General features: G+C 38.8%; 2 protein-coding genes across 3 annotated transcripts; one reads left to right on the top strand and one right to left on the bottom strand.

Moving 5' to 3' along the window:
• Positions 1 to 124: 124 nt before the first annotated feature.
• On the bottom strand, positions 125 to 5,365 carry sgcb (sarcoglycan, beta (dystrophin-associated glycoprotein)). The gene is made up of 6 exons (XM_044044661.1): positions 5,297 to 5,365; positions 3,221 to 3,430; positions 2,949 to 3,134; positions 2,647 to 2,838; positions 1,898 to 2,029; positions 125 to 1,776 (listed from the first exon to the last, which is right to left on the bottom strand). Exons 1-6 carry the CDS (start codon positions 5,309 to 5,311, stop codon positions 1,576 to 1,578), a joined length of 936 nt encoding a protein of 311 aa, XP_043900596.1. The 5' UTR covers positions 5,312 to 5,365; the 3' UTR covers positions 125 to 1,575.
• A 796-nt stretch (positions 5,366 to 6,161) lies between these two features.
• On the top strand, positions 6,162 to 11,563 carry spata18 (spermatogenesis associated 18). 2 transcript variants are annotated; one of them, XR_006361761.1, is made up of 12 exons: positions 6,162 to 6,563; positions 7,395 to 7,500; positions 7,603 to 7,718; positions 7,868 to 7,986; positions 8,220 to 8,315; positions 8,413 to 8,547; positions 8,632 to 8,863; positions 8,963 to 9,121; positions 9,206 to 9,381; positions 9,658 to 9,781; positions 9,885 to 10,094; positions 10,192 to 10,256. XR_006361761.1 is itself a non-coding variant. In XM_044044660.1 (12 exons), the coding sequence occupies exons 1-12, from the start codon at positions 6,477 to 6,479 to the stop codon at positions 10,246 to 10,248; spliced, it is 1,470 nt and encodes a 489-aa protein (XP_043900595.1). In that variant the 5' UTR covers positions 6,162 to 6,476; the 3' UTR covers positions 10,249 to 11,563. The 2 variants fall into 2 exon arrangements, 1 of the variants encoding a protein (XP_043900595.1); XM_044044660.1 differs by having other exon boundaries at positions 9,885 to 9,947; positions 10,192 to 11,563.
• Positions 11,564 to 13,435: the final 1,872 nt, after the last annotated feature.

Below are 13,435 nucleotides of genomic sequence, written 5' to 3'. Positions count from 1 at the left end.
ATGATGAAGAGGGCCAAACCCTTGCTACACACTGGATTAGATAATAAAAGTGTAAAGACTGTTTATTACTTTTATGGTTTCGACATAAGATTCAACACGCTGATTGAAACCAATGACAACATGATTCACATACCAACACGTTTCTTTATTGAAACAAACATAGCAAATAAATGTTGTTTTCAAGTTTTTTTTCTCTTTTTTTTTCCATTAAAACAATCAAATATTTTACAGCAGGACTGAAATCCTCTGAGAACAAGTACTTCATGACATTAATAACAAATGTTCTCCAATTCAATACTGCTATAAAACAGACGAGATAATTCAAAGCAAAATAAAATCCTTTCAAGAAATCTTTTATCGTATAATATGGCACACAATTTTAAAGCACTCGCTATACACTTCAAACAAGTCACTCATATTCATGAACATTTCAAGAGAAATGCATTAATCTGTCATTTAACTTAGTGCAAACACTCCAAATCTGTTTTTCATTGTTTTTTTTTAATGTAAAAAGCCTCGGCAATAAAATTAGAACATCATACATATATACTGACTCATGAATCATCCCTTGTAAGTCCATTGGCAAGTGCATGATAGACATGTTGAGATACAGTATGCAGAAAGAGGCCTGTTCTCTTATAGCATTCCTGGATGGCTTAAAATGTTTGGGACACAGTTCATCCATTATTCTGTGCATTGCATTTTCAAACAATATACTGGACTCAGAAACTCTATTGCATGTCGCTGAAAAATAATAAAGGAAAATATCAGACACAGCTGCCAGGAGATCACATACAACCGTTGGACGAGAGTTGTACCCTCAGTTAGTAGTTTATTACCCACACTGAGCAAAAATAAATGAAGTTTAATACAGCAGTCAAAGAATGACAGTTATAATGCCCAGTTTTAGGGAACTGTCAGTCATTTTTTTGTTGAATTGTACGGGACTGAGATGTTAAAGTTACTTCAGAGTTCAATTACATTCGGTTGTATGGACAACTGTTTGTTTTCGGGGTCATCTCCTTTATATGAACAAGGATAGACTCGGACTACTACTGTGTGAAGGCAGTACACTTCAGCAGCACCACAAACACAAACTTTCTCCAGAATTACAAACAATAACAATTAACATCTCACCACAGAACTGTTGTATTAGACTGCATTAGTTTTAGCCGTCTATTAAATTGCCAACCTAGTGTATGTGCTTGTAATACTGGATGTTAAGGCAAAAAGTAAATAGCATCTATGGCTACAGCCTAATATATACCTTGCAACCACGAGGCAGTGCAAACCAAAGAATAATGCTTTTTATAATAGTTTTGAGCACATACTTTGGAAAATAAAGCTTAAATAAAAGTGGTACATTTTCAAAACAATACAAATACTGTATGTCTGTCAGTCAATATCTTTGGCCAAGTGGTAATTATCTGTAATAAATGTTTAGCTTTGCATCAAAATACATAATTGAGAATTTGATCAGGAGAATCACAGAGGTATTGTTATTGGATATCCAATAGAATGTCTTTTTATGCAAATTTGTGATCTTCAGTCATGTAAGAATTCCAGTCCATGTCCCTAGTAAGATTTTCTACATGGGTTATCCGATGTCTGGCAGCCCATATTGGAGTACTTCACCTGCACACGGAACAGAGTCCCATCTGCACACATGCAGAGCTTGTACCTCTGCAGACCCTCATCGAAATACACATCTCCTGCAGAGTTAGGGATACGTGTGGCATTGAACATGACTGAGCCATTGAGGACGATGCTGTTTTCCTGCAAACAGAAAAAACCCATAATGTCCACGTGGTCTCATCTCCCTCTGTTTCACACTGTAATGTGCGACTGTTTTGTATAATTACTGATCAAATCACATTCTACACATCTCCATACTTACAGCTCTGAGCTCGATGCCTCCTCCCACTTTGAACTCGACAGTCCTGCCCATGATGTTGACCCCCTCGTTCCCTCGAATAATAGCCTTGTTGTCCCCTTTGATGTTCAGGTCAGATGCTGCACTGCTGGTGATCTAAAATCAGACAAACAGAGACATACTTCAAATACAGATACTAATAGATGGGTGCATGTTTTGAAGTTTTATTAAAGTGGAAACACATTTCATAATCGTCAAACATTTATTTTGGACTCCTATAAATGTGCTGCTGTTGACAAATAAAACTTTGAGTCTCCCAGGTGGTGAACCGCAAACATTATGCCTGTTTTAACATTCTAATTTTAAGCTTGACAAGCTTTGGCTTTTTTCTTCTTCAAATTATTTCTGGCAGGCTGGACACTGAGAGGTGTGATACTGCCCTCCACAGTTCAAAGTTCTAAATCACAGTCGTGGGCTCATTCAAAACTTCATTGAAGTTCCCATAATGATGGTTCTGTTCAATCCCTGAAACTGAGGAGGCTAAATAGAACTCTATTATCATCAGTGTCATTGTCATTTCCCTAGTGTAACCTGTCGAAATGGCTGCTGTGCAAAGGACCTAAAAAAACATGAATGTTACATGCATGGAACTTTGACTTTAACATTTTGAGTTAATGGGCACCCGCAGTATTTTGTGCACATGCTGTAAAATACTGACTTAATAACTGAATGATCTTTTTGTTAAGGTTGGCAGTTATTAGCAATGTACACACCCTTTCAGTGGAAGCCTTTTTAACACTGAGGACTTTGACTCCTTTGGGTAAATGGAACTCATGATTGTCAAAGTCCGTGCTGAAGAACGTGTTCTGGGTGCGTGGGTCTGTGAAGGATATGCCAACATCGCTGACGATCGATGTCTTGTCCTTTTCTACACTCAGTTTAGTTGTACCTTGCTGGAACACAACCTGGAACGATAGAAATGAAGTACAACTTAAAGTTTCTTCCTAAAGCCATTTGATATATTCGACATGTAGAAAATAACCCAGCTTTTACTTAAGAAAACACAGTTTCTCACCGGGTTATTGTTCCCTACAATGACCAGGTCCTGGTCCTTCCGACCTCCTATGGTGCTTTTGTGCAGCGGGTGAACGATGCCCATGTCCGCCTTCTGTTTGAAGCGCAGCAGGCCGGTCTCATGAAACTCCATACTGTCACAGCCATTCGGACCAATACGGATGACTGTCCATATTACGAGTGTGATCTACGAAAGACCATGATTCACAATTAATGCGGCAAAGTCTAACAAAGAGGATCCACTGACAGCACATTTGGGCTTGTAGTACTCACAATGAGATTGATTAAGGCGAGGAGGAAGAGGAGGACAATGATGCAAACGGCCATGTTTCCCTTGCGTCCTCTCAGCCCTGTTTTGTGAAGACGCTCTTCCTCTATGGGTACATAGCCAGCTTTAAAGTTACTGTTGTGTTCCTTGTTGATGTTGCGTCTCTCTATCGCCTTCTCTCGCATTGACTTCTTCACCGGCCCATTGGAACTCTCCTGGAAGGTAAAAACAATTCATTAACATTAAAGCAAGACTCTATGTAACTGGACTTGCTGTCACTGAAGCCGCACGTCATGATCAAAGCAGATTTCTCACGACTTCCAAGTCTTTTTTACTGACCCTCACTGGAACGTAGTGAGCCTCATTCTGTCAGTTTGAGTCACTGACTTTGATTAAGGTACACACCTTTCACAGAGTTTCTATCGGCTCTCCCAAATCACACATAGTGAAAGGACAGAGGTTCAGGGTGCTGAGTAGGAATACAAGGAGCACCATTTTCCCTATTACAAGTCAGTGAGTCACCCATCAAAATGATTTTGAAGCGGAGTGTTTCATTTAAATTTGTGACAGTACACATCCAAAATAACATTTCCTTACAAATACTTTTAATAGCCCCATCGGCCTATGTCAAAGCAGGTGACTGAAGGAAAAGCACAGGTGTAAATAATCAAATGAATGACGGCTGAGTGCCATTTAGCTTCCTCACTGTCCTGACTGACTTGAACTGTACAGTGCCGTCATTAATGTGTTATCTGTAGCACTTCCTGCAGAACTTCCCAAAACTTTTGCGTTCAGTGTTTTGAGACCCTAAAAAATTCAGAAGACTTCCAAGGCCCACAGCCAATAGAAAGAATATAAAGCACACTGATGTAAACAGATTACAGCGACATAACCTTTGTTAATGATAATAAACAATCACAATCCCAACACTGATCAGTCCAGTTTGGCCAAAACTAAGAAGCTCTATGTTTTGTTAACAAATAAATAATTATGTAAATGTGAATAACAAAATAAGACGTCACATTTGTCCCCAGAACAAGGAATATACACTCACTTGCCACTTTATTAGGTACACCTGTTGTACTACGTGGTAACACAAATATCTATTCACCTAATCACATGACATCTACTAAATGCAATGACCTGCTCAATACAATGACCTGATTTAAGTGACTATGATCATGGTATGGTTGCTGGTATTAGGTGGGCTAGATTGGATCTTTTAGAATTTAGAATTTTGGCAATACCTGATAAAAACCACCCTTCAAAAACCATAGACTCTTATAGTTCATTCTTAAATACATACTACAGTCTCCTCTACACTGCTCCATTGTAGCAGAATATAACAAAAAAGCCATAATACAGAAACTTCAGGTTGATTTTGATGATTCTCTGCAGATGTTGCTGAAGAAACCTCTATGCGACAGAGCAGGTGACTCAGGAATTAGCGCTTTTTCCCAGCTGTGGTGTGAAATCTGATAAATAATAACAATTCACTGAATGCTGTGAAGCTGCTGCTGCTGGTAGTGCTAATGTGCTTAATCAGTCATACATTGGTATAATTATCTTTTATAAATCACATGTGTATGTTTTTCTTCTTGTATTATGATCTACATTATAATCTTTTGGGCGTTTATTCTTGTAATGAAGTGAAGTGAAGTGAAGTGCACTGACTCTGTCTCCTGTGTCTCCTGTGCTCTGCACTGGAATGCACCTCAGTTAAATGCCCCGCGACTCTCTGTCCCTGGTCGTGACTAAAAATAAACTGGACTCCTTTTGGCAGTAAAATGAAAATACACACACATGTCTCCTTTCCATGTGACTTATACGCTCTCCGTGTTCGAAAAATGACGTGTTAGCCAAACTGTCGGTGTGAAGGGGCTAAATTAATGGCATATTATTCCACAATGCAGTCCATAATAACGCAGGAGGAGGCCTGGTTAACATTTAAGCGACACAAAAGCCCACCACACATACTCGTTACGTTACTGTGGAGCGTGTAGTATAAGCCCATTATCAAACACGTTATTAAAAACTTGAGCAAAACGCAAGAATGACAACAAATTGTGAAAATAACGGACCTGCTCGGACGCCATGTTGATCCCCTCTCTCCTGCTCGCAGCAGAGGACCAGGCAGGGACCGTACCACTTCTCACAAGTCGAGGGTAAAATAAAACTGGCTGTGTTGTGAGTTACTTGTGACTAGGCAATAATTGGCCATGTAAAAACAACGTTATGTCGAGACAAACTACAACACACGTGTTGATTGTTTATGTCAACTGCGCGTGTTACAAGGAGACATTTCCATCACAATAAAAAGTGGTATATTTCAAGTGCAAGCAGCCAATGATGGAAGACTCCTAAAATAGAAAAAACAAGCCCATTCATATTTTCCTACTGGAAAACCGAGCAAAACAGAAGAGCCACTTCTACAAAAGCAATACTTGATACTTTTATAATAATAAATAAATAAATGATTTTATTATAATAATGTAATGTAATCTAATTTAATCTAATCTAATCCAAGAAGTGTTTTATGAAAACTTTTACAGGACAATTACAGGATGTTAAATGACTTCAATACATAACTAAACGGTGATTAACTAGCAACAACACGTCCCAATGACTAAAAGATTCATACAAATCTAAATGACAATAATAACAACGTAACAACGTGATCCAGGGGAGAGCAATGAACAGGATTTAGGATTTGAAAATAGTCTGAACTCATAAATAATGTGCTGCTTAATTACAATTAATAGCTATTATTAAATATAACAATACTACTACTACTTATAGCAATAATGATATTGAATAATTCATTGTGCCCAAATGTTGTTATAGTCTGACAAAACGCCCTCCAGTTGTTCTTCAGTTCAGTTTAGTGTGTGTATTTTATCAGTGTATTATAATCGGATTGACATCACTTGTGTGTCACTGAGCCTCTGGTTTACTCCGCGGTTCCTTGGTGTCGTTTAACAGTGTGACATTACATGAGTGGAGACGAGAGTTCAACCTGCCGAGAACACTGACTTATTCTAAAAGAATTCTAAAAGAAATGTGAGCAGGTTGGATGGTTGTCAGCTCGTCTTTTCGCTTGGTTACCAACAACTGAAGCGGTGCTTGTCATTCGTGTCCTAGGTGGACAGACAGACAGACAGACAGGACAGGAGAGGACAGGAGAGGGCAGAGGACATCGCTGCTTTCTCAGATTAAAAGGCCATTGTCCTTTTGTTCGAGGGTTGGTTATCGTGGACGAACATGGCCGACAGTTTAAGAAGACTTGCCAACACGTCTTCCTTCAGCGTTTTACAGGACAAGCTCGAGAGCTGGAACCAGGATTACCATGTAAGTCCATCAATAAGTCATGGTCGACCTAAAAACTACTTCATTTGCTGTCTGTTTCTGGGTGCTTTTATTTATAGTTAGAGGCCAAACCTTACATTAACTTACTTTGTCAATATGGTTTTTGGATAATTTTGTTTTAAAAATATTGGGTTAAAAGTCTTCATATAGCAGCGCACACTTCCACTAAATCCACTAAGCTTAACTGCTTTGTTTACTGATGTCAACTGGTTATTGGTTTATTATAAACGGATATTAATCGGATATTAGTTTAAAGTCAGTGTTTTGAAAATGCATACGATTATTTAAAACTTTACTGCAAAGGAATGCACTTGTTTTCATTAGCTTACATTGATTTTCCAGTGGCAGAGTTTGGTTGCTATGGACGCCAGTCGCCATGGCTACGATAGGACTATTCCAAAGATCTTTTACTTCCCTATAAAGATAGTTCAAGTCCTATTGCTTCCGGTCAAAAGTAACGAGGACCGGAAGTGACTACTCTAAAACCACAACATCTTAAACTTAGTACCTTTTGTTTCCACAGCAGTCATTTAAAACCCGCACATTTAAGCTTATAAACTATTATTTACTCACACAACACTTAGTTTATAGAGGTCAATATTTAGTTTTATCACAATCTCTTGCAACAAAACATTGGACTGTAAACATTGGTGTACATCTGATACTGCTATAGCTGTAAACAAGCAATCTGTGTTCTTTAACAGCCAAATCGGAACATTTTGATAAATGACCTATGTGATACAGCCTGCAACTTTACATTTTCAAATTATTATTATGTAATATATTATACTACTATTACATGTATCCTCCCAGATCATTTCCTGTGACCAAAATCTGAATAAATGTTGCGAGATGATTGAATTGACGGCCAAGATCCAGGGCCAACTGTTTGCTATCCTCAACCTCACAGCTGCAGAGGGTAAGCTTAACATTTGCCGTGTAAATCTTTGTCTTCTTTAAAAAAACAACAACAAATGTTTCAAGACACACGTTTGTTGACATATTGTTCATTTTGAATCAGGTGGACAGTACGCTGGAGTGGACACTCTCAAAACACGTCTGCTGCCGTGGCTTGGAACCTGTTTCTCAATAACAAGACCCACATTCGCTGACGACACGAGTCTACAGCTCATCCAGGTGACATAATCACAGAATGTCTCATCATCACTATACATTGAAATAGTGATTATGTCGTGTAACACAACTTCTTGCAAATAAAAATATGTGTCCATTTGAATATCCCTCTATCATGACATCTTGGTGCTTTTGTATGTATTTACTCTCAGGACTCAGTGGAAAAGGACAGGAGGATGAGGGAGCTGTCTGTCTCTCATGACAATGAAATACAGAAGATAGAGACTCAGCTGTGCTCCACTCGCCTGCACCTTGACTCTGTGAGAGCAGAGTAAGTCCAAATTATATAAATATATACAGTACATAACATCAATATGCTATATATAGAAAAATATTGACAGGCAGGTCATGTAATGTTAACTACGTGAAGTTCTGCTAATGAGCCACAGAATTTAATTAAGTTTTTCTTGTCTTGTATGATCGGTCCATGAGCATGTAGACTAATGTCATTTTCTCTTGCACACTTTATTTATACTTTTACATACTGTCTATTTGGATGAACAGCTTGGTTGATACTCAGAATCAACTGGAGGACACAAAGAGCAAATCAGCAACCACTCTGCTGGCCACTGAAGATGAAATATTACAACTCAAAGCAGAGTGCGTGACTCACACACATATTGGAGCAAGATGCACTCCATTTGCAATAAGAGGTGGCATATGTACTTCTGATCAATGTTTGACACGTGTGTTTCAGTTTGCGATCTGCACGTGAGCAGGCGGAGCTTTATAAAAGGAAGCTGGATGCTGGTGAAGAATATCAGCATCAGATCTGCTTGCTGAGAGATGAGGTGTCATTCCTGAGCTCAGAGAAGTCCATGCTGAAGGAGAGGTACTCACATAGACCCCGTGCAATTACACCAATATGGTGTATTTAAATACTGACACGACTATTTATTTCCCCCCTCACTTTCAGGCTGGCGAGGAGTCGTTCTCCAAGCCCTTTGCCCAGACTCAGTCGCTCTTCGAGCCCCACGAGGAATGAGTCACCCACCAGAGCACAGCTCACTAACTCCTCCCGCCATGCACGCCTCGTGTCTCGCTTCAGTGACATGTACGCTGTGGAGCGTCTGGAGGCCCAGAGCACACTTCGACGCTATATTGCTGATTTAGAATTGGTCCAGAAAATCATCTTCATTGCTGTTGTGGTACGAATTCAATCATTTTATGACCCAAAAAAAGAAGGAGAAACTGAAAAAAACGGAGGGTTTGTGTTTGATTAAGTTGTGTGTGTGTTAATCACCTAGGAATCCTTTATGGCTGCAAAAATAGCCTACCGCCAGTTTAAGCTACGCGTCAGAAAGACCCTGTCCCCATCCCATTTTGGACCAGAAAGTCTAGAGGACACGGCTGTGGACTACATAGTCAGAAATTTGGACCTATATGATGTACAGGACAGTGTCAATGTAAGGTTTCCTCTGCTCTGTTATGAGCAAACGCGTGAACTTTGACACTGGGAGTGGATGTGACTGAGTATTTCCTCTCCTCAGGCTGTGATCAATGCCATGAACGTGAACCCTCGGATCTCCTTCCCACCCGAAGTGGATTTTGTCCTCATCAGTGCCTTGATCAGAGAGACATGCAGGGTGGCCTTTGCCATGCAGACCCTACAGCCCCCACTTGACTTGGCCTTTGCCAGTGATGGAGAACTTTACAACGACAACAAGTCAGTTCACTTTACATTAGTGTGTCTATCAGGGAAATCACAACAGTCCAGGAACATGTGTTATTTATGGATATTTTAAGGAGAGACATGTGGTAGTCATCTGGTCAGTTTGGATGCACTTTAATTCTATATTACATTACCAGTTGTGTTTTGTGTCATTTGATATCTCTACCAGTAGATGTCCCTCTCACCGCACACACAGCACTTAACCAGAAACACACTCCTTGCTCAGCTCCCTCTCACTGCTCTCTTTTCCCTTCTTTCACTCTCTGACAGGTATCGTCGTAGCTATGACTCAGAGTTCACTGCTCCTCTGGTGATGTACCATGTGTGGCCGGCCTTGATGGAAGGAACCAATGTGATAGTGAAGGGCGAGGCTGTGACCCGAAGGGGAGCTCTGGTACTGACTTTACATTACTATCACCAAGTGTTGCTCTAGAGAATAATGGAAAAGCCTGGCAGTACATGTAGAGAATCATGTGTTTATGTGCCTGTTTTTGCAGTGGAGTAAAAGCCGGAGTGCCAGCCCTGCACGCTCTCGCTCTCTCAGCCCAACTCGCAGTCTTGTAAGTCGCCACAATATCTGACAGTCCAACCAACCACACTAAGCACAAATACAGTTTGGTCACAAAAGAATAACTGCTTAGATACTCAAATTAAGATTTAATAACAATTCCATTTTACAACATACATGCACACCAATGGACCTAAGGGTGCGTAACTCTGCATGATTCGGTTTGGTTTTATTTAAGCTTTTTAAGTTACGCCACAATTAAACTTAATATAACCAGCATCATTATCTGTTTTCAGGCATTTAACAGCAAAAGAAGCCTGTCTCCTGAGCGACTCACAGCCAGACACCTGTGATCTCTGGCCTCTCTTTCATCCGGACAGAAATCTACACCTCTACTTAACGTCCATAATTTAGGTTTTTATCTGTGATTTTCCGCCCATGTCTGATAACACAGATGCTGTACTAAACAAAGGCTGTTCAGTGTTTACATTTTTACATTTTACATTTTGACACATGGCAGTTTTTATGGGCCACTGACTGACCATAACAAGAGGTCATTACATTGTGAATGAAGCAGAAGAGCCTGGCAGCTAACTGAAAAATTGTCTTTGTGTTTTAATTGTTACCATTTAAAAGAGAAAGAAAAAGAAAGAAAATAGTGTTTTAGTGATTTTCTTTCTTGAGGTGTAGTTTAGAGAAAAATTAACAACTGTTACTCAAAATGTAGCCTTTTCCTTTTATTCATTTTAAAAAAGCCTACATCTGTATGTAGCAGGATGAGTTAGGTATGCTACAGGTGCTAAATCTTGTGCTAATGATCAGTGCTAACTTATATACCTCTAGTATTGTTGTGATAATGGTCATTGCTAGTCAGTTGTCATGGTTACTGTCTTTTTAATCTTTTTATTTTATTTTCTGGTGCTCTTGTTATCAGACTCAAGACAGAATGGACCCACAGAACACACTCAGAGGCAGGAATTAAAAGTGCATGCAGTAGTCAGCACAGAGTCAAAGGTATTAAAGCAGGCAAAAGGAATTGTCAACAAAAAACAAAAAACACCCCAAAAACCCCAGCAGAGATCACAACAAAGTCACTAGAAATACTAGACTAACATTAGCCCTCTCACATTGTGATAAAGAAGAGCTAAGACCTGAGGGAGGGGAGACAGAGCTTAAATACACTGGCAAGACAACGAGACACAGGTGCAGGGGCAGCTAATCACAGGAGCGGGAAACCTGACAGGAAGTGAGATCTGAAACAATACAAGATAAATATTAAGAAAACACCAAATAAATATGAATGGCACACACACTGAGATGTATTGCTGATATAACACACTGTTTGTAATATAAATAACATGAAATAGTTTAGCTTTTCATTTTTTTAATTGTTTTTTTCTCCCCAAATGTATAGAATCATATAATAGTTTTTTTTAAGTGCAGCATTGTCTGGATGCATTCAATATTATATTGGAATTTTATTTTCCCATATTATATAACCATATTCTGATACTTAAGTCCTTAATTGGCTTATTCATGGCAAATTTACTTTTAACAGATACAGTAGAAATAATTACACTTCATTTATCTGTGCTGTGATGGACATTCTTTGACTGTACCTTTTGTGTTTGCTTTTGTTAAAAAAATACAAAACATTTATTTCCCCCAGCCATGCATTGTTTGCCTATGTTTTTTATGAGTCAGCAACACTACTGTCCCTGTTATAACAGGGATACATTTAGATCAAACCCTTCAACATGAATGCTGCCTTCATCAAAGGCTTTTACTGTAGTGTTTTCCCCACAATGGACTCAATGAATATCCCAATTTACAATTCCTGCAATCATAGTCACACCACTATTCTAACAATAGATGGCGCTGGTACTCCACCATGACAGAACACCCAAATGGCAAAATCCCTGCAATGGGTTGCAATAGTACCTTTTAAAAATGACAAATGAGACAAGTGTTTGATAAATTAATAATCACATAGTATTTTGTTTTTTAAATTAATCTACACTACAACTACACACCAGGCAGCCCTACTATACATGCACACCATTACTTTCTCCCACATTTCCTATTGCGTGACAATTAAATTCATGCAAAAATATTGGAGACTTGAGTTTTGAAAGCTTCATTGATCTCTGTTTTGTCATTTTCAAATGTGTCAGTAATTTAGCACCAGAGCCACTCTGTGGTTTCAGGATGGCAGCAACACTCAGTGGCAGCTCTGTCATTAACAACTGTAAAAATTTGGGCAATCAGCTTTGTCCATCAAAGAAAATCCCATGTGGAATTCAATACCTCATGAAATAAAACTGATCAAATATTTCAAAACTTTCACTGTAAAGGTCAAGATTGTACCCATTTTTTAATATAGACTCAATAAAGTGTGTTTGCATTTTTACATTGGATTAGGTACATGAGAAAGGTCTATATATATATATATATATATATATATATATATACATCTATATATATATATATGGTATATATATACCATATATATTTGGTTTATTTATGTTTATACTGTCTTATATTATTGTCTTTTTTTTTACTGTATATGCGATACTCCTTTTATTTTGCAAACTAGCAAATTGCTATATACTGCATGTGCAGTACATCAGATGCACTTTATGTCCACTGTGTCTCACTGCATTGTCCCTGATAAATAAAGATGAATTGAATTGAAAAATCATATATGCTGTCTCGTGCTGTAAAAGTATTTTGCAGCCCTGAAAAGCATCTCCTGCGACCCGTCCTGACCCAGTCTGCGAGAATGACTGACTCCGGGAATCCCTGCAGGAATCCCAGCAGCAGCAGCATCCCTGACGCAGTGCACTCAATTGATGGCTTAGCATATTGTCAGCCATCTAATTAGGTCTGTCTGTAGGCCCCGCCCAGTCCTGCACCAGGCAAAGCAATTACACTGTCAGCTCTTCAAACAATATCTAATATCTGAAATGAGGCATTTGTTCTGCAGAGCAGAAACTGGAACTGTAGCAGGCTCTCCTTCATTTCCTCAAAGTGAACTGATGATTAAGAAGAGTCTTATAGGGTTGATCACTGATAGGAACAAGATACATTTGTGCTTATTTGATATACTAATAGCTGGATTCATTTGTATGCATTCATTCATTCATTCATCTCACTCTTTTCTCATTTAATTCAATGGGAATCACATTCATGCAGCAGTGGTTAGACTTGGCCGAACTGTAAGATTACATGGTGTGTTTGTAACTGCAGTGAATAAAGAATACTTGAATACTTTGCTGAATGCTGTGATTTTGTGTCTAGGACAAACATATTTTGAATGCTATACGAGTGGCATAGCTTGAATAATATCATCTTATGGTTTTAGCCACAAAAATGCTCTGTGGTTCCAGTGTCTTTTCTGTGTGAGCATGAAGCCCACACCAACTTCTATGCCATTTCTGCAAGTCATTAAAATTCACATTTATTCTCATGAAAATACAAAATATCCTTTGTTAACTCTTGTGTTAAAGATTATTGTGAATGACTTGGAGAACCGGCATG

This window comes from Solea senegalensis, linkage group LG14 (genome assembly GCF_019176455.1).
Source record: "Solea senegalensis isolate Sse05_10M linkage group LG14, IFAPA_SoseM_1, whole genome shotgun sequence".
NCBI classification, from domain to species: Eukaryota; Metazoa; Chordata; class Actinopteri; order Pleuronectiformes; family Soleidae; genus Solea; species Solea senegalensis.
This window is presented reverse-complemented; position numbering and strand designations above follow the sequence as displayed.

Bases quoted from the DNA above. Each gene is read 5' to 3' on its own strand.
- sgcb (XM_044044661.1), bottom strand. The intron at 2,030-2,646 runs GTGTGTACATTG...GTCTGATTTTAG, and splicing joins AAAAGGCTTCCACTGAAAGG to ATCACCAGCAGTGCAGCATC. The intron at 1,777-1,897 runs GTAAGTATGGAG...TTCTGTTTGCAG, and splicing joins GAGGCATCGAGCTCAGAGCT to GAAAACAGCATCGTCCTCAA.
- spata18 (XM_044044660.1), top strand. From the start codon at position 6,477: ATGGCCGACAGTTTAAGAAGACTTGCCAACACGTCTTCCTTCAGCGTT. The intron at 7,501-7,602 runs GTAAGCTTAACA...ATTTTGAATCAG, and splicing joins CAACCTCACAGCTGCAGAGG to GTGGACAGTACGCTGGAGTG. The intron at 9,948-10,191 runs GTAAGTCGCCAC...ATCTGTTTTCAG, and splicing joins TCAGCCCAACTCGCAGTCTT to GCATTTAACAGCAAAAGAAG.